This window comes from Oncorhynchus nerka, linkage group LG15 (assembly GCF_034236695.1).
Source record: "Oncorhynchus nerka isolate Pitt River linkage group LG15, Oner_Uvic_2.0, whole genome shotgun sequence".
Taxonomy (NCBI): Eukaryota; Metazoa; Chordata; class Actinopteri; order Salmoniformes; family Salmonidae; genus Oncorhynchus; species Oncorhynchus nerka.
In genome coordinates, this window is record NC_088410.1 from 50,574,044 (window position 1) to 50,598,534 (window position 24,491).

The 24,491-nt window shown below is 42.1% G+C and overlaps 2 protein-coding genes across 2 annotated transcripts in view; one reads left to right on the forward strand and one right to left on the reverse strand.

The window, feature by feature from the left end:
• Positions 1-9,292, reverse strand: part of LOC115142859 (ras-related protein Rab-22A-like) — a 30,442-nt gene extending 21,150 nt beyond the window's left edge. The window contains exon 1 of the mRNA XM_029682662.2: positions 8,994-9,292. Within this exon, the coding sequence (XP_029538522.1) occupies positions 8,994-9,029 (36 nt within the window). The 5' untranslated portion in view covers positions 9,030-9,292. The remainder of the gene's footprint in view (positions 1-8,993) is intronic.
• A 122-nt stretch (positions 9,293-9,414) lies between these two features.
• The window catches only part of LOC115142858 (serine/threonine-protein phosphatase 4 regulatory subunit 1-like), a 42,606-nt gene continuing 27,529 nt past the window's right edge, over positions 9,415-24,491 (forward strand). Inside the window, 12 exon segments of the mRNA XM_029682661.2 lie at positions 9,415-9,496; positions 10,463-10,507; positions 11,096-11,176; positions 11,179-11,224; positions 11,887-11,993; positions 12,317-12,459; positions 13,755-13,901; positions 14,655-14,762; positions 15,302-15,367; positions 15,876-16,034; positions 16,252-16,376; positions 16,521-17,011. Of these exon segments, the coding sequence (XP_029538521.2) occupies positions 9,490-9,496; positions 10,463-10,507; positions 11,096-11,176; positions 11,179-11,224; positions 11,887-11,993; positions 12,317-12,459; positions 13,755-13,901; positions 14,655-14,762; positions 15,302-15,367; positions 15,876-16,034; positions 16,252-16,376; positions 16,521-17,011 (1,525 nt within the window). The 5' untranslated portion in view covers positions 9,415-9,489.

The following is a 24,491-nucleotide window of genomic DNA, read 5'->3' on the forward strand; positions in this document are numbered from 1 at the left end:
TGATGAATTTTATTTATATTTCTGCTTTTTGTGACTCCTCTCTATGGCTGGAAAAATGGCTGTGTTTTTCTGTGACCTAACATAATCATTTGGTGTGCTTTCGTCGTGAAGCCTTTTTGAAATCGGACACTGTGGCTGGATTTACAACAAGTTTATGTTTAAAATGGTGTGAAATACTTGTATGTTTGAGGAATTTTCATTTTGGGATATCTGTTTTGAATTTGGCGCTGTTGTTTTGAATTTTTCTGTTGTTTTGAATCCTGCACTTTCACTGGCTGTTGTTGAGGTGGGATGCTTGCATCCCGAATATCCCAGAGGTTAATATGCCAACTGGTTCTGATGTCCACAACTTCTCAAGAAGTGATCAGCTTAGAAATACAGCTGCTGCCACTTACAATAAAGGAAAACAACTGCCAGAAATGTTGCTACCTTTTCGCTCACAGCTGTGGAACACTTGTTAGACTGGGAGAGACAGAGTGTTTGTGTGTGTGAAAGAAAGAAAGAGTCCCAGTTCATTCCCTACCCCTTCCTCTTGGCCCTACCCTTTTAAGACTGTAGCTCTGTAAACCTAAGCAATATGGTGTAGGCTCTACCACTACCCTGAATAGACCTATCCAGAGAGAGAAAGAGTGAGAGAGGAAGAGAAGCTGGCAGGGACAGTGGCAGTGGATCAGTCGGGACTGGGGAGCAGGCAGAGACAGCTCGGGTTTCATCAGTCTGTCTTATCTTAAACAAAGCTTCATTTCATTTTACCTCAACGCCATGGCCCCGGGCAAGCTCAGAGAACAGAAGACAAACACGGTTTTATCTCACCCCTCTCCAGAGGACAACAGAGGGGAATAGACCATTGTACTAGCAGGAGATTGTAGATGAAAGGCACACACAAAATAATAACAGGACAGGATAATGAGCGGTACTGTTTAAAGCCTACAACTAGCCTGGTCCCAGATCTATTTGTGCTGTCTTGCCAACAAATTTGCCTCAAGGACCCATAAAGTCTGCCATGATGGATTTTCCGCGATTTTGAATTTTGTGAAAAACACTTAAATGACATCTCCTCTGGAACAATCTTGGTGAACATTGACATATGGCATCTATGGACCAAGGTCTCTCAGCGCAAATTTTCAAAGACTAGTATGTCAAAAAAACATTCATATGGGCGTGGTCTGTCACATTAATGCAAATAAATCAGACACAGATATTTGTATTGTAGGTACACATGTTCCAAACACTGTCAAAACTCAACATATGCAAGCACATTCAGATCCACCACACGGTGGCACTAAAACCGCCATATGTTTATATAGATCTGTTTGACTCAGAGTGATGAAATTCGGCACACATGCTAAGGGGTATGAGCCAAGCTAATCTGTAAAGTATGGAAAAAATCATTGGCTTATTGAGACCATATTGTTTGAGCAAGAGTCTTGAAGATGTGCATCCATAGATGCTATGGAGAAGAAGACATTTAAAGTAGTCAACATCATTGAAAATAGTCCAGAATATGCATATTGCATGACCTGTTTAATTTTGAGTTGTGATATTTGGCAAGTGTGGTAAGGAGTACAGAATTACAGTGCCTTACAAAAGTATTCACCCCTACGAGTTTTTCCTATTTTGTTGCATTACAGCCTGTAATTTAAATTGATTTTTTATTTGGATTTCATTTAATGGACATACACAAATATGTCCAAATTGGTGAGGTGAAATTTAAAAAATTACTTGTTTAAAAAAATAGTGGAAAAAAAAAAAACGGAAAAGTGGTGCGTGCATATGTATTTACCCCCTTTCCTGTGAAGCTCCTAAATAAGATCTGGTGCAACCAATTACCTTCAGAAGTCACATAATTAGTATCACATGATCTGTCACATGATCTCATCTCAGTATATATATATATACACACACACACACACACATACATACACATATATATATGTGTGTATATATATACATATATACATATATATATACACACACACACACACACACACACATATATGTGTGTATACACACACACACACACACACACACACACGTATATATATTTATACTGAGATCATGTGACAGATCATGTGATACTAATTATGTGACTTATGAAGGTAATTGGTTGCACCAGATCTTATTTAGGAGCTTCATATATATACACATATACACACACCTGTTCTGAAAGGCCCCAAAGTCTGCAACACCACTAAGCAAGCGGCACCACTATGAAGACCAAGGAACTCTCCAAAACAGGTCAGGGACAAAGTTGTGGAGAAGTACAGATCAGGGTTGGGTTATAAAAAGATATCCTAAACTTTGAACATCCCACGGAGCACCATTAAATCCATTATTTTAAAAAATGGAAAGAATATGACACCACAACAAACCTGCCAAGAGAGGGCCGCCCACCAAAACTCACAGACCAGGCAAGGAGGGCATTAATCAGAGAGGCAACAAAGAGACCAAAGATTACCCCGAAGGAGCAGCAAAGCTCCACAGCAGAGATTTGAGTATCTGTCCATAGGACCACTTTAAGTCGTACACTCCACAGAGCTGGGCTTTACAGAAGTTTCCAGAAAAAAATAAGCAAACATGTTTGGTGTTCACCAAAAGGCATGTGGGAGACTCCCCAAACATATGGAAGAAGTTACTCTGGTCAAATGAGACTAAAATTGAGCTTTCTGGCAATCAAGGAAAACGATGTCTGGCGCAAATCCAACACCTCTCATCACCCCGAGAACAACATCCCCACGGTGAAGCATGGTGGGGGCAGCATCATGCTGTGGGATGTTTTTGTCGGCAGGGACTGGGAAACTTGTCAGAATTTAAGGAATGCTGGATGGTGCTAAATACAGGGAAATTGTTGCGGGAAATCTGTTTCAGTCTTCTAGAGATTTGAGACTGGGACGGAAGTTCACCTTCAAGCAGGACAATGACCCTAAGCATAATGCTAAAGCAACACTCGAGTGGTTTAAGGGGAAACATTTACATGTCTTGGAATGGCCTAGTCAAAGCCCAGACCTCAATCCAATTGAGAATCTGTGGTATAACTTAAAGATGGCTGTACACCAGCGGAACCCATCCAACTTGAAGGAGCTGGAGCAGTTTTGCCTTGAAGAATGGGCAAAAATCCCAGTGGCTAGATGTGCCAAGTTTATAGAGACATACCCCAAGATACTTGAAGCTGTAATTGCTGCAAAAGGTGGCTCTACAAAGTATTGACTTATGCACGCTCAAGTTGTTTTTCTGTCTTATTTGTTTGTTTCACAATAAAAAATATTTTGCATCTTCAAAGTGGTAGGCATGTTGTGTAAATCAAATGATACAAGCCCCCCCCAAAAAATCAATTTTAATTCCAGGTTCTAAGGCAACAAAATAGTTAAACTGCCAAGGGGGGTGAATACAGCAAGCCACTGTAGCTCCTCCTATGTGCGAAATTTGTCCTGGCACAGTGGGCCCCCAGCATTGCTGCTTGCAGCTATATTTTTGTATACTTATTTTATAAATCCTTAGCCCCTCATATGAAGGCATAGAACGCCTTCATTGTTCCCCACTGTGTTTGGGTTAGTAATCATTTGTAGAGTGTCTCTATTTACATTTACATTTAAGTCATTTAGCAGACGCTCTTATCCAGAGCGACTTACAAATTGGTGCGTTCACCTTAAGACATCCAGTGGAACAGCCACTTTACAATAGTGCATCTAAATCTTTTAAGGGGGGTGAGAAGGATTACTTTATCCTATCCTAGGTATTCCTGAAAGAGGTGGGGTTTCAGGTGTCTCCGGAAGGTGGTGATTGACTCCGCTGTCCTGGCGTCGTGAGGGAGTTTGTTCCACCATTGGGGGGCCAGAGCAGCGAACAGTTTTGACTGGGCTGCGCGGGAACTGTACTTCCTCAGTGGTAGGGAGGCGAGCAGGCCAGAGGTGGATGAACGCAGTGCCCTTGTTTGGGTGTAGGGCCTGATCAGAGCCTGGAGGTACTGAGGTGCCGTTCCCCTCACAGCTCCGTAGGCAAGCACCATGGTCTTGTAGCGGATGCGAGCTTCAACTGGAAGCCAGTGGAGAGAGCGGAGGAGCGGGGTGACGTGAGAGAACTTGGGAAGGTTGAACACCAGATGGGCTGCGGCGTTCTGGATGAGTTGTAGTTTCCCCCTTCTGATGACCAGGTGGCGAATCGCATCTCTGCATGTCTGGCAGACATATCAGTGTGGATGACGGATCACCACCTCAAGCTGAACCTCGGCAAGACGGAGCTGCTCTTCCTCCCGGGGAAGGACTGCCCGTTCCATGATCTCGCCATCACGGTTGACAACTCCATTGTGTCCTCCTCCCAGAGCGCTAAGAACCTTGGCGTGATCCTGGACAACACCCTGTCGTTCTCAACTAACATCAAGGCGGTGGCCCGTTCTTGTAGGTTCATGCTCTACAACATCCGCAGAGTACGACCCTGCCTCACACAGGAAGCAGCGCAGGTCCTAATCCAGGCACTTGTCATCTCCCGTCTGGATTACTGCAACTCGCTGTTGGCTGGGCTCCCTGCCTGTGCCATTAAACCCCTACAACTCATCCAGAACGCCGCAGCCCGTCTGGTGTTCAACCTTCCCAAGTTCTCTCACGTCACCCCGCTCCTCCGCTCTCTCCACTGGCTTCCAGTTGAAGCTCGCATCCGCTACAAGACCATGGTGCTTGCCTACGGAGCTGTGAGGGGAACGGCACCTCAGTACCTCCAGGCTCTGATCAGGCCCTACACCCAAACAAGGGCACTGCGTTCATCCACCTCTGGCCTGCTCGCCTCCCTACCACTGAGGAAGTACAGTTCCCGCGCAGCCCAGTCAAAACTGTTCGCTGCTCTGGCCCCCAATGGTGGAACAAACTCCCTCACGACGCCAGGACAGCGGAGTCAATCACCACCTTCCGGAGACACCTGAAACCCCACCTCTTTCAGGAATACCTAGGATAGGATAAAGTAATCCTTCTCACCCCCCCCCTTAAAAGATTTAGATGCACTATTGTAAAGTGGCTGTTCCACTGGATGTCTTAAGGTGAACTCACCAATTTGTAAGTCGCTCTGGATAAGAGCGTCTGCTAAATGACTTAAATGTAAATGTAAATGTTGTAGGGGTTTAATGGCACAGGCAGGGAGCCCAGCCAACAGCGAGTTGCAGTAATCCAGACGGGAGATGACAAGTGCCTGGATTAGGACCTGCGCTGCTTCCTGTGTGAGGCAGGGTCGTACTCTGCGGATGTTGTAGAGCATGAACCTACAAGAACGGGCCACCGCCTTGATGTTTATTTATTTATTTATGTTTATTTGCCTAGAGCACACATTTATTTCACTGTTATGAATGTCTAAAGACTCCGTATGTTCTTCTGAAATATGAACACAGAAATACTGGACATTTTGAACTCTTATTATGGCGGCATGGTCATTTTTTCTGGCCTTGGTCTTGGAACCCTTGTTCCCTTCCCGGTCCCGGCCTTAACTCTGTTTCGCCTCCCCTCTTCCGGTCTTGGTCTTGAATCGGTCTCGCTTCAGGTGGTCTCGAACACAACACTGGCTAGCTCTAATTGGCTGTATCTGCACGAAAACTCAGATATTTTTTAATCCTATAGCTTGTTCTCCATCTTCTTTTTAAATAGTGAGACATGTTTTCAGCACTTTTATTTCCATGACTCAAAACTCATTTTCTCATGCTCGCTCTCCTCTCACTGCAGCAGACATATCGTGAGCAATATGTTTGGAACATCAAATTGCAATACAATCGCAGTATTGTATATCTATACATACACTGTGCCTTCAGAAAGTATTCATACCCCTTGACTTCTTCTACATTTTGTCAGGATACAACCTGAATTTAGATTAAATTTAGATTTTTGGTCAATGGCATACACACAATACCCCATAATGTCAAATTGAAATTATGTTTAGACAAATTAATTAAAAATGTAAAACTGAAATGTATTGAGTCAATAAATCTGCTTTCCACCAAACATTGGGAGAATAAATCACCTTTCAGCAGGACAATAACCTAAATCACAAGGCCAAACCTACACAAAAGTTGCTTACCAAGAAAGACTCACAGCTGTAAGCATTGCTAAAGTTGCTTCTACAATGTATTGACTCAGGGGTTTGAATACTTACAGTACCAGTCAAAAGTTTGGACACACCTACTCATTCAAGATTTTCTTAATTTTTACTATTTTCTACATTGTAGAATAATAATGAAGACATTAAAACTATGAAATAACACATATTGTGGTAACCCCCCCAAAAATTCAACAAATCAAAATATATGTTATATTTGAGATTCTTCAAAGTAGCCATCCTTTGCCTTGAAGACAGCTTTGTACACTATTGAAATTCTCTCAACCAGCTCCATGAGGTAGTCACCTGGAATCCATTTCAATTAACAGGTGTGCCTTGTAAAAATTTAATTTGTGGAATTTCTTTCCTTCTTAATGCATTTTAGCCAATCAGTTGTGTTGTGACAAGGTAGGGGTGATATACAGAAGGTAGCCCTATTTGGTAAAAGACCAAGTCCCTATTATGGCAATAACAGCTCAAATAAGCAAAGAGAAACAACAGTCCATCATTACTTTCAGACATGAAGGTCAGTCAATGCGGAAAATTTCAAGGACTTTGAAAGTTTATTCAAGTGCTTTCGCAAAAACCATCAAGCACTACGATGAAACTGGCTCTAATGAGGACCGCCACAGAAAAGGAAAACCCAGAGTCAAAATGTGAGATTGTGAGACGCAGATGTGATGTGAGACGCAGAGTAGGTAAACGGATGATCTCCGCATGTGTGGTTCCCACTGTGAAGTATGGAGGAGGAGGTATGATGGTGCTTTGCTGGTGACACTGTCTGTGATTTATTTAGAATTCAAGGCACACTTAACCAGCTTGAAGGAAAATCAGCCAACTAGTGCTCAATATATGTGGGAACTCCTTCAAGACTGTTGGAAAAGCATTCCAGGTGAACCTGGTTGAGAGAATTCCAAAAGTGTGCAAAGCTGTCATCAAGGCAAAGGGTGGCTACTTTGAAGAATCTCAAATATGTTTTGATTTGTTGTAACACTTTTTTAGTTACTACATGATTCCGTATGTATTATTACATAGTTTGATGTTTTCACTATTATTCTACAATGTAGAAAATTGTATCAATAAAAGAAAACCCTTGAATGAGTAGATGTGTCCAAACTTTTGACTAGTACTGTAGTATTGGTTTCAGGTTAGGAGTCTATTTTGACAGAATTCATTTAAATATTTCATGACTTCTACTTGAACATAAAGCCTTTATTTGAGACACTTCAGTCAGTTTCAAAGTAAAGTGAGTTCAATTTAGCTAGTGCACAAAACTTTTAGCAAGCAAGATGGAGGCTTCTGTCACTTGTCACTTGACATACTGTAATCTCGGTTACCCAAAGGTAAAATTATCTTGCCAAAGTTTGTTATTTCCTGTTTTACTACTGGGGGGGAATGCCGTTAACAATAGAGGGAAATAGTAACGGCGTCCTTTTTTTGGGCACCAACTCCGTCATGGTTCATTGGACAAAGCCTACAGGGACAATAATGGCATTTTTTGAGAAACTTCGAAAATAAGGTCTGTGGTAAACACAGGCATAGGAGATCGTATACGTTTTGTTCCATGAGATAATCTTCATCAGCTAACTTCACTGTGAATTTTGAAGAATTTATGTAATAATAAAAAAATCAAATCAAATGTATTTATATAGCCCTTCTTACATCAGCTGATATCTCAAAGTACTGTACATAAATTCAGCCTAAAACCCCAAACAGCAAGCAATGCAGGTGTGGAAGCACAGTGGCTAGGAAAAACTCCCTAGAAAGGCCAAAACCTAGGAAGAAACCTAGAGAGGAACCAGGCTATGAGGGGTGGCCAGCCCTCTTCTGGCTGTGCCGGGTGGAGATTATAACAGAACATGGCCAAGATGTTCAAATGTTCATAAAATGACCAGCATGGACAAATAATAAGAATCACAGTAGTTGTCGAGGGTGCAGCAAGTCAGCACCTCAGGAGTAAATGTCAGTTGGCTTTTCATAGCCGATCATTAAGAGTATCTCTACTGCTCCTGCTGTCTCTAGAGAGTTGAAAACAGCAGGTCTGGGACAGGTAGCACGTCCGGTGAACAAAAACAAATAGCTCATAAAGGCTTCATAATTCATAAAGGTCATGTTAACTGAATTATATTATCTTGTAGAACAAAATGTATAAGATCTCCTAAGCCTGATCTCATAACTTATTTTCGGTGTTTAACCCAAAACCCTATTCTTTCCCCATTAAGTTTCCACATGAATGGCTAAATGAACCAGAGGTAAGTAATTTCAAGTTTTTGGGACTACAAGCTGGAGAGTTCTATTATGTTTACCTTTGCTCAAAGGAAGGAAGCAAAGTCTCCTCCCTTGCAAATGCAAACTCTAGGCCAAACCCTTCCCATCCACTAATTTCACCCATGTTTATCAAAAAGCACATTTTTGTTTTCATTAATTGTTATGATACAGACAATTTTTACTTTTGGTTATGGAATCTGTTTACATCACAGGAGGCTGCTGAGGGGAGGACAGCTCATAATAATGGCTGAAATGGCGCTAATTGAATGGCATCAAACACATGGAAACCATGTGTTTTTGTGTTGGATGTATTTGATAGCGTTCCACTACAGCCATTATCACGAGCCCATCCTCCTCAATAAAAGGTTCCATCAACCTTCTGTGATCCACACATGCGTTTGAAAATCACCGCACCAGTTCAGACACCGCCTTAGAACCCCACTGAAGAAGACGCATCGCCCAATCCTTATTAGTCCAAATAATCAATGACGAAATCCCCAAACCAGGAACTACTGCTGCTCGTAATCACATAATTCTACGTGAGTTTTGAAAGAGTCTCGTTGTTTCACCTGCCCACGAGAGATTAGACATATTGCAATCTGAATGAACAGAGAATCGATAGTTCAGTCACGTGAATACAAATAAGATTGGCTTACCCCAAGAAGGCACATTTTTAACTCTCTCTGCGCCATATCGATCTCCAAATTAATAGAACGTTAATGAACATTCCAACCACGTGACTGATTGCCAGCTAGCAGATGTTTCAGTTACTGGCAAATAACGTAACTTCATCAAATAAAATACCGCTCGAAACAAATACAAAGTAAGTCCTCAACTTGGGAACGTTAAAACTCATTGATATAATTTGCCATATGTTGATTAATGTAGCTAAGAAGGTATAAAATAGTACCGCATCGACTCCATCTTGAACTACGATCCAATGTGTCACGTGACAGTTATGTTTATTTTTGGTTTGGAAATATAGCAATGAAGCCATTATGTTCGTTGCAATAATCATGAAGTAGATTCCGTCACAAATTAAATTATTGTTGATGAACACACACAAAAAAACATCAGGAAGTACTTTCAGGAAGTAGTTTTGCTTACGTTGAGTGACAGCCCACACGGTAGCTCATCGAGCAGATAATCAAGATGGCAGGTAATGTGGCTGTCATAATAACATCTATTCGAAACTTGAACAAAATAGTTGTTGTAAAAATAAGTGTTTTCTGAACAGTTTCATGTACTGGCATGTCATTTCTGGTTGTGTGTGTTGTTTTCGATCAATTACAATACCTTGGCAGCAAGCTGGGTTTTTAAGCGAAAATGCTAGCTCGTTAGCTATAGCTAACTGTTAGCTAATGTCGGCTAACTCTGCTTTCTAGCTAGCCAGTTCTAGTATTTCTAACTATATGCTTGTTGTTGACAACACTGACACTGCAAATGTTGTTTCTATGTATTGGTTGTAGCTATAATGTATTTTGTAGTAGGTCTAGCTACTAGCTGGGTAGGTAGCCGATGTTAGCTAACCTTAGTTAAATATGTCAGGTAGATTTGCTTTCAAGCCTAAGCTAGTTAGCTACGTTAGCCGGTTGACCTAGCAAGCTAGCCTCTACGCCGATATATTGGCATACCAAATCCAGCTCAAAACCAAAACAAAGACCTACAGTAACGTTAGCTAGCAAGTTACCTTGTGATTTGGCAACCTTATATACAGTAGCTTGCTAGCAATGTTAACGTTTGTTCGATCATTTTCTTGGCTGAAACAGCATAAACAAGAGTTGTTATGGGACGGATTTGTTTTTTAGTTTAGTTATAGAATTAGCCCAGAAATGTCCCTATGTTATATTTTGGCAGCTAGCCACTGCACTCTGTGGTCTTACTTATTACCACTGGATTAGGCTAAAGTTAGCTAGCTAGATGTCTCCCTAGCTTCAACCAAATCAAATGTATTAACTAGCTAACGTTAGATCATTGAGGCGCTTGGCCATTTTCTCCTACATAGTAACAGTTGACGTATTAGCCAACCCTCTGATCCCCAGGGAGCGATGTAACTATATAATGACTGACGGTATGTTGATAACATATTTGTAAAAGCAGTACTCTACACCATTCCATGTTGCAGGTCTGTCTTTATATTTTGAAGATGGTCATGATGATTTGGATGACTGTGAGTATTCCCCCTCCATCAATACGTTTCAAACGCCATGTTCAATTCTTGTGTAGTTCATGTAGAAAGAGTTACTGAGACTAGGAAACATGATGCAGGCTGTTCTGACACCTTCCACAGTTTGAAGCTTTTAGGGAGCCTGCAGTTTCTGGTTGACCCTGTTCATCCACATGAAGTGTAACACTTAACAGTCACCCCCTAACATTATATGTCAGATGCCTCCCCCTGGGTTCAGAGGCAAGCTATTATTAGCAATATAGACCATATATTCCTCTTGTTTAGGGCAATTAAACAACATACTAGACCCCCTTACGCAGGGCTTTCACATAGCCTACCAATTTTGTAACTGAAATAGACAGCGGTCACTTTTTCACTTGCTTACTCAGGTTAAAAGTCTTACTACTTGTGCCCGGATCACTTCAAAGCTCACTTATACCAATATGATAATTGCAACACAGAGCTTATTTTGACAGCAGTGGTTCCTTGTTGAAATTAATGTGCTTACTTACCTGATCTCCTCACTCACTAACTTAATCTCGAACAATTCTGATTGATTGATTTTGAAATTGTGATTTTCAACCTGGACAGTTGGGTTCGATGACTATGGATCAGAGTGTGACGGAATTCGGATCACAGCTTTCCTGGATGCAGGGCAGGACAATCTCACCCCCTGGGGAGACTAGAAAAATATGCCTTCAGTGAAAACGTCTTCAACAGGTAAGACTGAATATGATGATGCACTTGGATACATGCCACAGGGAAGCAATAGGAAATATTTAGAGATAATGTGATGTTCAAGATGACTGCCATTTGTTTTTGCAATGTTTGACCGCAATACAGTGTTGACTGAAAAGTTCTGGTTCTATGTGTTCTTGTGAATTCAACAGACCTGCGTTCATGGCTTGGCATGGCGAGAATGTAACAAATTATGTTGGGGCGTTAGTGAATGGGCTGAGTGAAGGCCAGGCATTCGGTACTGCCAGGTCTCTCACTCACACTGCATCAAGACATGAACTTGTTAGGGACCACTCTTGTTAAGACGGGCCTGGTTTGACCTAAGTGTTTCTGATGTGGGTTCTTGCTTTCTGCCCATTGAAAGATAAAAGCTTGCCAGATGCCCTCAGTGGTTTTAAAGACCTCAGTGTGTGCTTTTGGCATAGCTTGTGCACATCGCCTCTGCAAACCTTTAACAGCACCCCATCAACAGCCCTCCATTGCCCCCAGTTGAATTCAACTCATGGAAAGGCTGTTTTCATGCTCTGCTTGTTGAGTTCAAGTCCTCAGTCGGGTGATTTCCAAGTTTGTCAGTTATGGGCCATTATGCTGCTTTGGCTAGATGTTGGCACAGACATTAACTTGGGGCTTGTGTTGCTTTCTAGGCAGATCGTGGCACGCGGGCTGCTTGATGTACTTCGAGAGTTCAGTGACAATGAGAATGACTTTATTAGTGTCATGGAGACAGTTGCCCGAATGTCAGAAGACGGAGGTAGATGTTATTTTTTTAAATCTGTCCCTCATATTATCTCATTTTACAATTATGTCATTTGATTGTGAGATTGGGGTCAATTCCATTCCAATTGCGGTCACTGGAATTGGACATGGAAGGTTAGCTATCAATTGGAGTGCAATTGAATCATTGAATTGACATTTACATGTCTGAATTGATCCCCAAATTGACATTTATGTGCAATTGACCCCAAACCCCTAATACAAAATAAATTGTATTGTTAGGACTTTTTTTATGCATGTTTGTGACCATCATCTCCCTATGTGTGTGTCTGTCATCTTCGTGCATGTGCATGTCCTCAGAGCCCACAGTGCGCGCCGAGCTGATGGAGCAGGTGCCCAACATCGCCATGTTCCTGCACGAGAGCCAGCCCAACTTCCCAGCAGCCTTCTCCAGATACCTAGTGCCCATTGTGGTGCGCTATCTCACAGACCCCAATAACCAGGTAGGAACAAATGACTCCCACTCTAACTGCAAACGATGGACCACAACGAAATGTTGATATTATCTTAAGCAGTTAAGACATTTCTGGATCCCTGTTCCTGTCATTTGTGTTTTTGGATTATAAAGGTTGATTGTTAGGGCTAAATGTAATTCAACAAGTTAAACGCAACATGCAAGAATATCAAAGATTTTACAGAATTACAGTTCATATGAGGAAATCAGTCAAAATGAAATACATTCACAAGGCCTTAATCTATGGATTTCACATGACTGCGAATACAGATCTGCATCTGCAAATAATACCTTTTTTGCACTATTGGTTTGAGCCTGTAAGTAAGCATTCTACTGTAAGGTCTACACCTGTTTTATTCGGAGCACGTGACAAATTAACTTCGAGTTGATCTGTTGGTCACAAATACCCTAAAAGTAAAGGGTCTCAGGATCTCGTCACAATATTTCTGTGCATTCAAATTGACATCGATAAAATGCATTTGTTCGTTTTCCATATCTTATGCCTGCCCTTATCATAACCACACAGCCACCATGGAGCTCTCTGTTCACAACGTTGGACATACTGCCAAATAATCTAAAATGATGTTGGAGGAGGGTTATGGTAGAGAAATGAATGTTCAATACTCTGGCAACAGCTCTGGTGGTCATTCCTGTAGTCAGCATGTCAATTGCACACTCCCTCAACTTGAGACACCTTTGGCATTTGCACATTTTAGAGTGGCCGTTTATTGTCCCCAGCACAAGGGTAATGATCATGCTGTTTAATCAGCTTCTTGATATGCCACACCTGTCAGGTGGATGGATTAACTTGGTAAAGGAGTAATGTTCACTAACAGGGATGTAAACACATTTTTGCACAACATTTGAGCAAAATAAGCTTTTTGTGCGTATGGAGAATTTCTGGCATCTTTTCATTCAGCTCATGAAACATGGGACCAACACTTTATATTTTTTTTCAGTGTAGTTAATGTTCGTTTTAACTTGTTAGCATTTAGCAAACAGTGTCTGTCATTTTGCTATTAGTTTGTGCTAATTTTGTTAGCATTATAGTAATAGAGGCCCAATGGTTCTTTTAGCTCCCCTTGTGTGCTATGCCGGTAATACCGTAAATGCTGGAATAAGAGAACGACGGAATGACAATATGAAAATCTGCATACAGTCCAAGCCTAGAAACAAATGTGTGCAGTACAATAACCGCTAGCCCGGAACTGTCTGGATTTCCAGGCTCAACATACACTTTATTGTAAAGATGTCTGTACTGACAGATGTCGTCTTTTCCCTAAGGTGCGGAAGACCAGTCAGGCGGCCCTGCTAGTGCTGTTAGAGCAGGGGCTCATCTGCAAGGGCGACATGGAGACCAAAGTGTGTCCTGTTTTACTAGACCTCACCGAACCCAGCAGTGACGATGACTACAAGATAGAGGCCGTCGCGGTAAGATTGCTTTGGGTTTATTGATTCAAGCTCACATTTTGATTTAGTTCACTGAAACTGAAGAACTGCAGAATTTACTTCAATTAAATGTAATGTAAAATGCACTCGGAGCGCAACCAGAACCACTAATCTTGCCAGTATCCATTGATCATTGTTTGTAATCCCTGTTTGTCTTTATGTCCTGTAGTCTGTTACCATGTTTTTCTTTAAGTGTGTGTTTTTCCCCCTAACTTTGATAAAGATATAACAAGCAAAAAGACATACAGGGTATAAAGATGAAAGATTAGTGGTTCTGAGCCATAATACCAAAAACAAATGTCAAAACAAAAAGGATATAGGCTGATCTCAAGAAAGAAGATAGTTGTTAGTGGACCCTAGCCAAAATATTTAGGTCAATATGAGATCAATACAGCTGCAGTGGATGGGCAGGGGCTAGACAAGTCTGCATTAATCCATGGTCACTAGCAGTACCATATGTGTTATAGAGGCTTTTATTTTTTTGTAACCTTGACAAGTGCAATAGTGTTGTTTTTTTAGAACCAAGCAATGTGTGTCCTTTATGCTTAAAACCATAGGGTGAAGTTGACACTAGATGCTGATCTTTGGTCAGTTTTAGTAATTTCCCACTAATGGTTAAGGTTAGGATTGGGGAAGGGAGATCTGTACCTAGGGAAAACTTCATCCTCGAGCCCCTGTGGATTCCGTTACAATAGCATTGATTCCCGTGTCCTCTTCTCTCTCCTTGTTCTGTAGATCATGTGTAAGCTGGTAACCATGCTGAGCAAAGACACAGTGGAGCACCTGCTGCTGCTGCGCTTCTGTGAGCTGTGCAGTGATGCCAGGCTCTTCCAAGTCCGCAAGGTGAACACACACACACTTCTCTGTATCCAACTTGAACCCGCAGAAAACATGCTCCCACATTACATCACACTTTTGACAATAAACATTGCACACTGTTTATGGTAGTCGCTAAAGGATTGTGTTTCCCATCTCGATTCATCCAACATTTTTCACAAACTGAATCATTGCAGTTGCCCAAGAATGTGTTTTGTGATTCAGTATGAAGGCCTACAGTAATGTTGTTTTCTGTTTGGAATTTTAATCCTCTCGTGAAGTTGGTGCCAGTTGGGAAGTTGTATTTGGGTGTAGGAAAGGGAGGATTTTATTTGAACCCCTGTAGATTTCCCTGAGTTTGTGATGCCTGTAATGTGCCTCAAAGACTGTCCCCCAATGATGCCCACTTTGTACTGTTGTATTGGAATAAATAGTCTGTAAGACTGACATGTATAAACATTTTATTGGATAAAACATTCAGCAAAAAATGTCTGGTACTCCAGAATTTGTGAGCCACAAAAAGGTTACATGAACAACTTTTTTTTATTATTACTCTTTTCCTTCAGGTTTGTGCAGCCAATTTCGGAGAGTTCTGTTCCATTGTGGGTCAGGATGCCACAGAGAAACTACTGGTGAGAAACATTTGAAAAAAATGTCACTAGAATGTTTGTTTATTTCCTCCTCACAATCTCAAAGATATGTACATGCCTATCATTACACAACATACTGTTGTGGTGTTGGTCGTAAATTACTGGTGGTTTTTCCGCCATTGTGTTTTTCACATTCCTTAAAGGAAAATTCCACCCAAAAAACTATCTTGGTATTTGTTTCATTAGCCCATTGTTGACCATAGTCCCAAAATGTTTTTCTTACGTTAACAATAGGCTAATGAAACCAATACCAAGAGTTTTCCTTTAACATATGTTCATTGGGACACATCGTAGCAAAAAGTTAACAGCTAAAATATATTTGAATTTCACTTTGTAGTTAGGGAAGTAGGGTATATTCATTAAGAGCCTAATGGAAGCCAAATGGATGAAACTGGGAGGGATTCTACCTGAATTTGACCGATGAGAAACTTGTTTGCTACAGTCTCCACTAATGAATACATCCCTGGTAATCATTATCTTTTGTCACCAGATGTCCAAGTTCTTTGACCTGTGCTCGGATAGCCTGTGGGGCATCCGGAAGGCGTGTGCAGAGTGCTTCATGATCGTCTCCAACTCCACCTCCCCAGGAGTGCGACGCACTAAACTGTCCCCCCTCTTCATCAGCCTCATCAGTGACCAATCTCGCTGGGTAAGAGCCTACGCCAGACGCACACATATAAACACCATGCTATTCTGGTGATGTTTGTATGAAACATATTTTCTGCGAGAATGGCCTTAAATTACAATGATAAGTAATTCTCTTGATAATGAATTGATGGTGAACATCATAGAGATGCATATTAATTATTTGTGTGTTACTATGTTCTATTCAATGATGTGGTAAACATACTCTCTTGACCCTCCAGGTGCGCCAGGCTGCCTTTCAGTCTCTGGGACGCTTCATCTCCACCTTTGCCAACCCCTCCAGCACAGGCCTCTACTTCAAAGAGGACGGCACACTACTGGAGGTCCCCAGGTGTCCCTTTGACAGGTTAGGGTTAGGGTTTGACTCAGGGGCCGAAAACTATTCAAAATGGACCATATTAGTAAAATGTAACAACTTTTTATGTGTAAAACAATGTTAGTAATTGAAAAGGGAAATTAAGGGGGCTCTCTGGTTGGCTCTCTGTTTCAGAGATTCCCCCCTCAGTATCGAGTCCTCCATGCGCTGCTCCTTCAACGGCCCCACAGAGAGACCCTCGCACCCACCCATCAACCAAGATGGCCGCTCCACCCCAACTCTAGAATGCATGTCCGGGGGAGACCGCGGCAGCGACTCCACACACACTCCTCCCCGAGGCCGACACGAAGTCCAGGAACGCAACAACAACCCTCACACAAACAACGAGGAGACGGAACAAACGGACGAGAATTTTAACTCTTTCCACTACTGGAGGCCTCCGTTACCGGATATCAGCGAGGAGCTGGAGATGTTGAAGGACCAGGTTCCTCTGCAGAACCAGACGGCGGGAATTAAAGAGGGAGAGAAGGAGGAGATGGTGGTGCTAGAGGACGGGGAGATAGAGGCAAAGGAAGAGATGGCTAGTCTGAAGCCAGTCACCAGCTCTCAGATCCAGAAGGTGTTGGACTGCCTCCAGCCCCACATGCATGACCCCGATGCACAAGGTGAGGGTTGAGGAAAGCATCTCTTCAAAGGTTTTTAATAAAGTAATTTTTTCATTATAATTGGTGCAATAATTAAGAACAAAGTGTTGAATGGTGACACAATGGGCTGGATATCATCCACCATCACAGCATTATTTGACTCAGTGATCTTAGTGGAACTGACAGCAATTTAGCAACATAAAATCATATACACCCCCAGGAAGAATGACGGCTTTAAATAATTTTAAGCAAGCACTTCAATATTGACATTTTCAGGTTTTCATACTATCATCGATTGTTTGGAAATGATGTAGAGTAAGGCATTTTTGCAAATTCTATAGCAATAGAGTGGGAGAGCGGCCGTGCGTTTGGACAGTTGATAGACACTGCAGTAAATAAAAACCAGGACCGGACTCTACACAGACCTATATGCAAATAAGCCATACAAGCCTACCATCATTCTCTTTGAACTGGACTGCGTGTTTACGGGCAGTAGCAACAGCGTGACTTTAGATCGTTAGAAAGCATTTGCCAAAAGCCATAAAATAAACCTGAAAGGATTTCTGCAAATATGTATATACCACAGGAGTCCTCCTACATTTGAGACAAGGCTGAGTGTAGCCCACAAATATCCACTGCACGAGCCCGAGGGAACGTAACACCGGACAGGAAGATCACATCGGTGACTCAACCCACTCAAGTGACGCACCCCTCCTAGGGACGTTATGGAAGAGCAATAGTAAGCCAGTGAGGCAGAATTCCAGTGGAGAGAGGAGCTGGCCAGGCAGAGACAGCAAGGGCACTTCGTTGCTCCAGTTCCTTGCCGTTCACTTTCTCACCCCTGGGCCAGACTACACTCAATCACAAGACTCACTGAAGAGATGAGTCTTCAATAAAGACTTAAAGGTCGAGACCGAGTCTGCGTCTCTCACATGGATAGGCAGAACATTCCATAAAAATGGAGCTCTATAGGAGAAAAACCTGCCTCCAGCTGTTTGCTTAGAAATTCTAGGGACAATAAGGAGGCCTGCGTCTTGTGACCGTAGCGTACCTGTAGGTATGTATGGTAAGACCAAATCGGAGTGATGGGTAGTAGCAAGCCCATGTAATGCTTTGTAGGTTAGCAGTAAAACCTTGAAATCAGCCCTTGCCTTAACAGCACTGGTATACAATAGTTTGAAGTCGGAAGTTTACATACACTTAAGTTGGAGTCATCAAAACTACTTTTTCAACCACTCCACAAATTTCAGTTAGGACATCTACTTTGCATGACACAAGTAATTTTTCCAACCATTGTTTAGACCGATTATTTCACTGTATCACAATTCCAGTGGATCAGAAGTTTACATACACTAAGTTGACTGTGCCTTTAAACCGCTTGGAAAATTCCAGAAAATTTATGTCATGGCTTTAGAAGCATCTGATAGGCTAATTGACATAATTTGAGTCAATTGGAGGTGTACCTGTGGATGTATTTCAAGGCCTACCTTCAAACTCAGTGCTTGACAAACTTTGCTTGACATCATAGGAAAATCAAAAGAAATCAGCCCAGGAAGAACCCAGGGGAAAAAATGTAGACCTCCACAAGTCTGGTTCATCCTTGGGAGCAATTTCCAAATGCCTGAAGGGACCACGTTCATCTGTACAAACAATAGTATGCAAGTATAAACACCATGGGACCACGCAGCCATCATACCGCTCAGGAAGGAGACTGGTTCTGTCTCCTAGAGATGAAGGTACTTTGGTGCGAAAAGTGCAAATAAATCCCAGAACAACAGCAAAGGACCATGTGAAGATGCTGGAGGAAACGGGTACAAAAGTATCTATATCCACAGTAAAACAAGTCCTATATTGACATAACCTGAAAGGCCGCAACGCAAGGAAGAAGCCACTGCTCCAAAATCGCCATAAAAAAGCCAGACTACAGTTTGTAACTGGGGACAAAGATCGTACTTTTTGGAGAAATATCCTCTGGTCTGATGAAACAAAAATAGAACTGTTTGGCCATGATGACCATTGTTATGTCTGGAGGAAAAGGGGGAGGCTTGCAAGCTGAAGAACACCATCCCAACCGTGAAGCACGGGGGTGGCAGCATTATGTTGTGGGGGTGCTTTGCTGCAGGAGAGACTGGTGCACTTCACAAAAAAGATGGCATCATGAGTTGGAAAATTATGTGGATATATTGAAGCAACATCTCCAAGACATCAGTCAGGAAGTTAAAGCTTGGTTGCTAATGGGTCTTCCAAATGGACAATGACCCCAAGCATACTTCCAAAGTTGTGGCAAAATGGCCTAAGGACAACAACGTCAATCCTATAGAAATTGTGGGCAAAACTGAATAAGCATGTGCGAGCAAGGAGGCCTACAAACCTGACTCAGTTACAGCAGCTCTGTCAGGAGGAATGGGCCACAATTCACCCAATTTATTGTGGGAAGCTTGTGGAAGGCTACCCAAAACATTTGACCCATGTTAAACAATTTAAAGGCAATGCTACCAAATACTAATTGAGTGTATGTAAACTTCTGACCCACTGGGAATTTGATGAAAGAAAGAAATGGTGAAATAAATCACTCTTATTCTGACATTTCACATTCTTAAAATAAAGTGATGATCCTAACTGACCTAAAACTGCATTTTTACTAGGATTAAATGTCAGGAATTGTGAAACACTTACACCTTAGCCAAATAAGCTGAGTTTATGTAAACCTCCGACTTCAACTGTATGTTTATTTTTTGGGGTTCTAGTCAGGATTCTTGCAGCCGTATTTATTTAGTGCTTTATCCGGGTAGCCGGAGAGTATAGCATTGCAGTAGTCTAATCTAGAAATGACAAAAACATGGATGAACTTTTCTGCATAATTTTGACATAACGTTTGATTTTTGCAGCGTTATGAAGACAGAAAAAAGCTGCCCTTGAAATTGTCTTGATATGTTTTCGTCAAAAGAGAGATTAGGGTCCAGAGTAACGCGGAGGTCCTTTTAGTTTTATTTGAGACGACTGTACAACCTTCAAGATTAATTGTCAGATCCAACAGCAGATGTCTGTTTTGTCCGAGTTTAAATGTAGAACATTTGCCGCCATCCACTTCCTTAAGTCTGAAACACAGGCTTCCAGGCTAGGCAATTTTGGGGCTTCACCATGTTTCATCGAAATGTACAGCTGTGTATCGTCCGCATAGCAGTGAACGTTGACCTTGTGTTTCCGAATGACATCACCAAGAGGTAGAACATATTGTGAAAACAGTATTGCCACTAAAACGGAACCTTGAGGAACGCCGACACGTACTATTGATTTGTCAGAGGACAAGCCATCCAGAGACTAACTGACATCTTTGCGACAGATAAGATCTAAACCAGGCAAGAACTTGTCCGTGTAGACCAATTTGGGATCTCTCCAATAGAATGTGGTGATCGATGGTCAAAAGCAGCACTAAGGTCTGGAGCACAGATATAGAGCCTTGGTATGACACCATTAAAAGGTTATTTACCACCTTCGAGTGTAGTCTCAGTGCTATGATGGGGTCTAAAACCAGACTGAAGCATTTTGTATACAATTTTTTGTGAACTTTTTTGTAAAATATTTTAAAGGGATGGGAAATTCGAAGGTACGTTGTTTTTTTTTTGTTTTTTTACATTTTCCAGGTCAAGGTTTGGCCTTTTCAAGAGAGGCCTTATTACTGCCACTTTTAGTGAGTTTGGTACACATCAAGTGGGTAGGGAGCCATTTATTATGTTCCACATAGGAGGGCCAACCACAGGAAGTAGCTCTTTCAGTAGTTAGGTTGGAATAGGGTCCAGTATACAGCCTGAGGATTTATAGGCCATTGCCATTTTCATGAATGTGTCGAGATATAGGATAAAACTATTTTAGTGTCTCCATTGATCTTAGGTCCTGGCAGTTTTGTGCAGCCTCAGGACAACCGAGCTTTGGAGAAGTATGCAGATTCAAAGAGTAGCCCTTAATTTGCTTTCTAATGATCATGAACTTTTCATCAAAGAAGTTAATGAGTTCATCACTGCTGGAAAAATATTATCGAGCAGCCGTGAGGGCTTTGATATTGCATGGTACTGGTCTTGCCAAGCTAGTCGGTAGACTTCCAGTTTGGTGGAGCACCATTTCCGTTCAGATTTTCTGGATGCTTGCTTCAGGACTCGACTGCATTTAGGTTATTACGCAAGGTTAAATTTAGATCCTCGGTTAGGTGGTTAACCAATATTTGTACGTCCTTGGGTCTGGAAGGGCATCTATGAATCTTTGGGTTGTTTGAGAATTCATACCAAGGCTTTTGATAATCCTTGGTTGGGGTTTGAGCAGATTATTTGTTGCGATTGCAAACATAATAAGATGGGGGTCCGATAGTCCAGATTATGAGGAAAAACATTATGAACCACTATTTATTCCACTGGACAAAACTAGACCAGGGTATGACTGTGACAATGAGTAGGTCCAGAGACATGTTGGACAAATCCCACGGTGATGGCTCCGAAAGCCTTTTGGAGTGGGTCTGTGGACTTTTCCATGTGAATAATAAGGTCACCAAAATTTGAATTATCTGCCATGACTACAAGGTCCGATTAGCAATTCAGGGAACTCCGTGTGGAACGATGTATACGGCCCAGGAGGCCTGTAAACAGTAGCTATAAAAAGTGATTAAGTAAGCTGCGTAGTTTGACTAGAAGCTCAAGACGAAAACGCAGTATTCTTTGGAGGGGTAAATTAAAATGTGCAACACCTCTGCCTTTGCGTGATGTGCGGGGGATGGTCACTCGTGTAACCAGGAGGAGAGGCCTCATTTAACACAGTAAATTCATCAGGTTTGAGCCATGTTTCAGTGATGCCAATCACATCAGGTTTATGATTAGTTTATTGACTGACTGCCTTGGAAGTGAGGGATCAAACATTAAGTAGCCCTATTTTGAGATGTGAGATCACTCTTTCAATTATGACAGGAATGGAGGTAATTTATTCCAGTGAGATTGCTAAGGCAAACACCATCATGTTTAGTTTTGCTCAACCTAAATCAAGCCACAGACTGTCTCAATGGTCAGCTGAGCTGACTACACTGACTGTGCTAGTGGCAGACTCCACTAAGCTGGCTGGCTAACAGCCTGCACCCTCTCTCATTGTGGAGCTAGAGGAGTTAGAGCCCTGTCTATGTTCATAGATAAGATGAGAGCACCCCTCCAGCTAGGATGGAGTCCGTCACTCCTCAGTATGCCAGGTCCTGTTTGTGGGTGAGTCCTAGAAAGGGGGCCAATTATCTACAAATTCTATATTTTTGGGAGGGGCAGAAAACAGTTTAACCAGCTATTGAGTTGAGACTCTGCTGTAAAGCTCATCACTCCCCCTAACTGGGAGGGGACCAGAGACAGTTACTCGATGCCGACATCTTTCTAGCTAATTTACACTCTAGAGCTATGTTGCGCTTGGTGACCACTGACTGTTTCATCCTAACATCGTTGGTGCCGACGTGGAAAACAATATCCCTATTATCTCTACACTTGCCTGTTTTAGCCTTAGCCAGCACCATCTTGGGGTTAGCCTTTACGTTGGTAGCCCTGCTCAATGTGTATGATTTCTGGATGATTCTTTTTAAGTCTAATATTGCAGGTAATGGAGTCACCAATGACTAGGGTTTTCAATTTGTCAGAGCTAATGGTGGGAGGACTGAGAAGGTTCGGTCTCTGACTCGTTGCTTAGTGGGGAGAACCTGTTGAGCGACACCGGTTGAATGAGCGACACCGGTTGAGTATACCAACAGCATTTCTTTCCAGAAGCCTTGAGAAAATTGTCCGGCTGCAGGGACTTTGCAGGGGATTTATACTACTGGCTGTACTTACTGGTGGCACAGATTCTATTTCATCCTTCCCTACACTGAAATTGCCATTGCCTAACGATTGCATCTGAAGCTGTGCTTGCAACACAGCTATCCTCACTCTAAGGTGATAGTTGTCATGTATGTTATGAGTTCAGCGACTGCATTTAGATGTTAATGTTACTACTTATGTTTTTCTGCTGGTGGAGGTCCTATAGAACCATGTCCAGATAAAGCGTCCGAGGTGAAAAAGTTCAATAACAAAAATTGGGCTAAGGAAAAAAACTAAGACGTTGGTAAATCTATTTTAAATTACAAACCGAAAAGTTTGACAAGTGTTAGCCAGAACGAGATGAGGTAAAATCTACTGAGTGAACAGTAGATGAACCCTCAAACTTTTTTAGCTTATAGTTGGCTGTCAAAATTGGACTGATCAACGTTGTGGAAAAGTAGCCTGCTCGCCCTTCTGCAGCTTGCCTGCTAATGCATACTTGTACAAAGCCACATTTTGACAACTGAATGAGAACTTGCCAGCCTACCCTCCCATTTGATCGATGCCAAATACATTTGATTGATGCCAAATACATTTGATTGACAACTAAGAGATATGTTACCTGTGGATAACAGTCCAAGTGTAGCATAGCTAGCTAGCTATGTGATTCACATTTCTTGCTAGTGGAACGAACCGGCTCATAGCCCGTAACAAATAGAGACAATGTGGAGATCAAGGAATAAAACATTAACTAAAGTAAACTATATACAATAAACAATGGTGTGTGTGTGTGTAGTGTAAGTGAGTGGTTGTGTGCATAGTTGGTGAGGGGTGTTGAGGTGCCAAAAAAGCCACAAACTGCCGCAACCAAAAATAAGTGTCTGCATGGAGAGTCTCTTCAATGAATGGGGGAAGGTGTACTTATCCACGGGACACACCTGAGGCCAGGTGTCCCATTTCGCTGACGACCCTCCCAGCTCCATCCACCAACATCTTAATAAGGAAAGCAAGACAAACAAAATACTGCCCTGGTTAACACTATCTCACTGCCCCAGCCAACCTCGTCCTCTCCAGACCTCAGCAACCTTTTGCGCACAGGAAGCAACCTTTTAAAGAGTAAAGAAGAACGAGGACAGCAGGGAACAAGACAATAAAAAAATAAACAGTGGTCTGTCATGTGGACGACACACGTGGTCGGGGGCCACGCATATGAGAACGCGTGTCCACTGATCAATAGGACCAGATGCGTTCAGGAACAGGGCGCACGAGAGAGCAAGTCAGCAAAGACATTATCAGACCCCCTGCACATCGAGATGGAATGCCTGTAAAAAACAAACACCATCTCCTTATCCTCTGGTTAGGACACATCATAAACCTCAAGGTAAGAGGGTTATGGTCGGTGTAGACCACAATAGGTACTACACCCGGTTTTTGATGATCTTCGGATGTTTTCACTGACGAGACTCCCAGTTAGACAGCAAATGTTCCTTTTGTTCCATAAAGATTATTTTTATACCCAAAATACCTCCGTTTGTTCTTCACGTTATGTTAAGAAATCCACCGGAAATAGCGGTCACGACAATCAAAATTTATATCCATAATATTGACATATCAACCGGGACAGTTGGCTTTTCAGTAGGACCGGGAGAAAAAATGTCTTTCTCTCTATTACGCAAGAATCACTCTGAGAG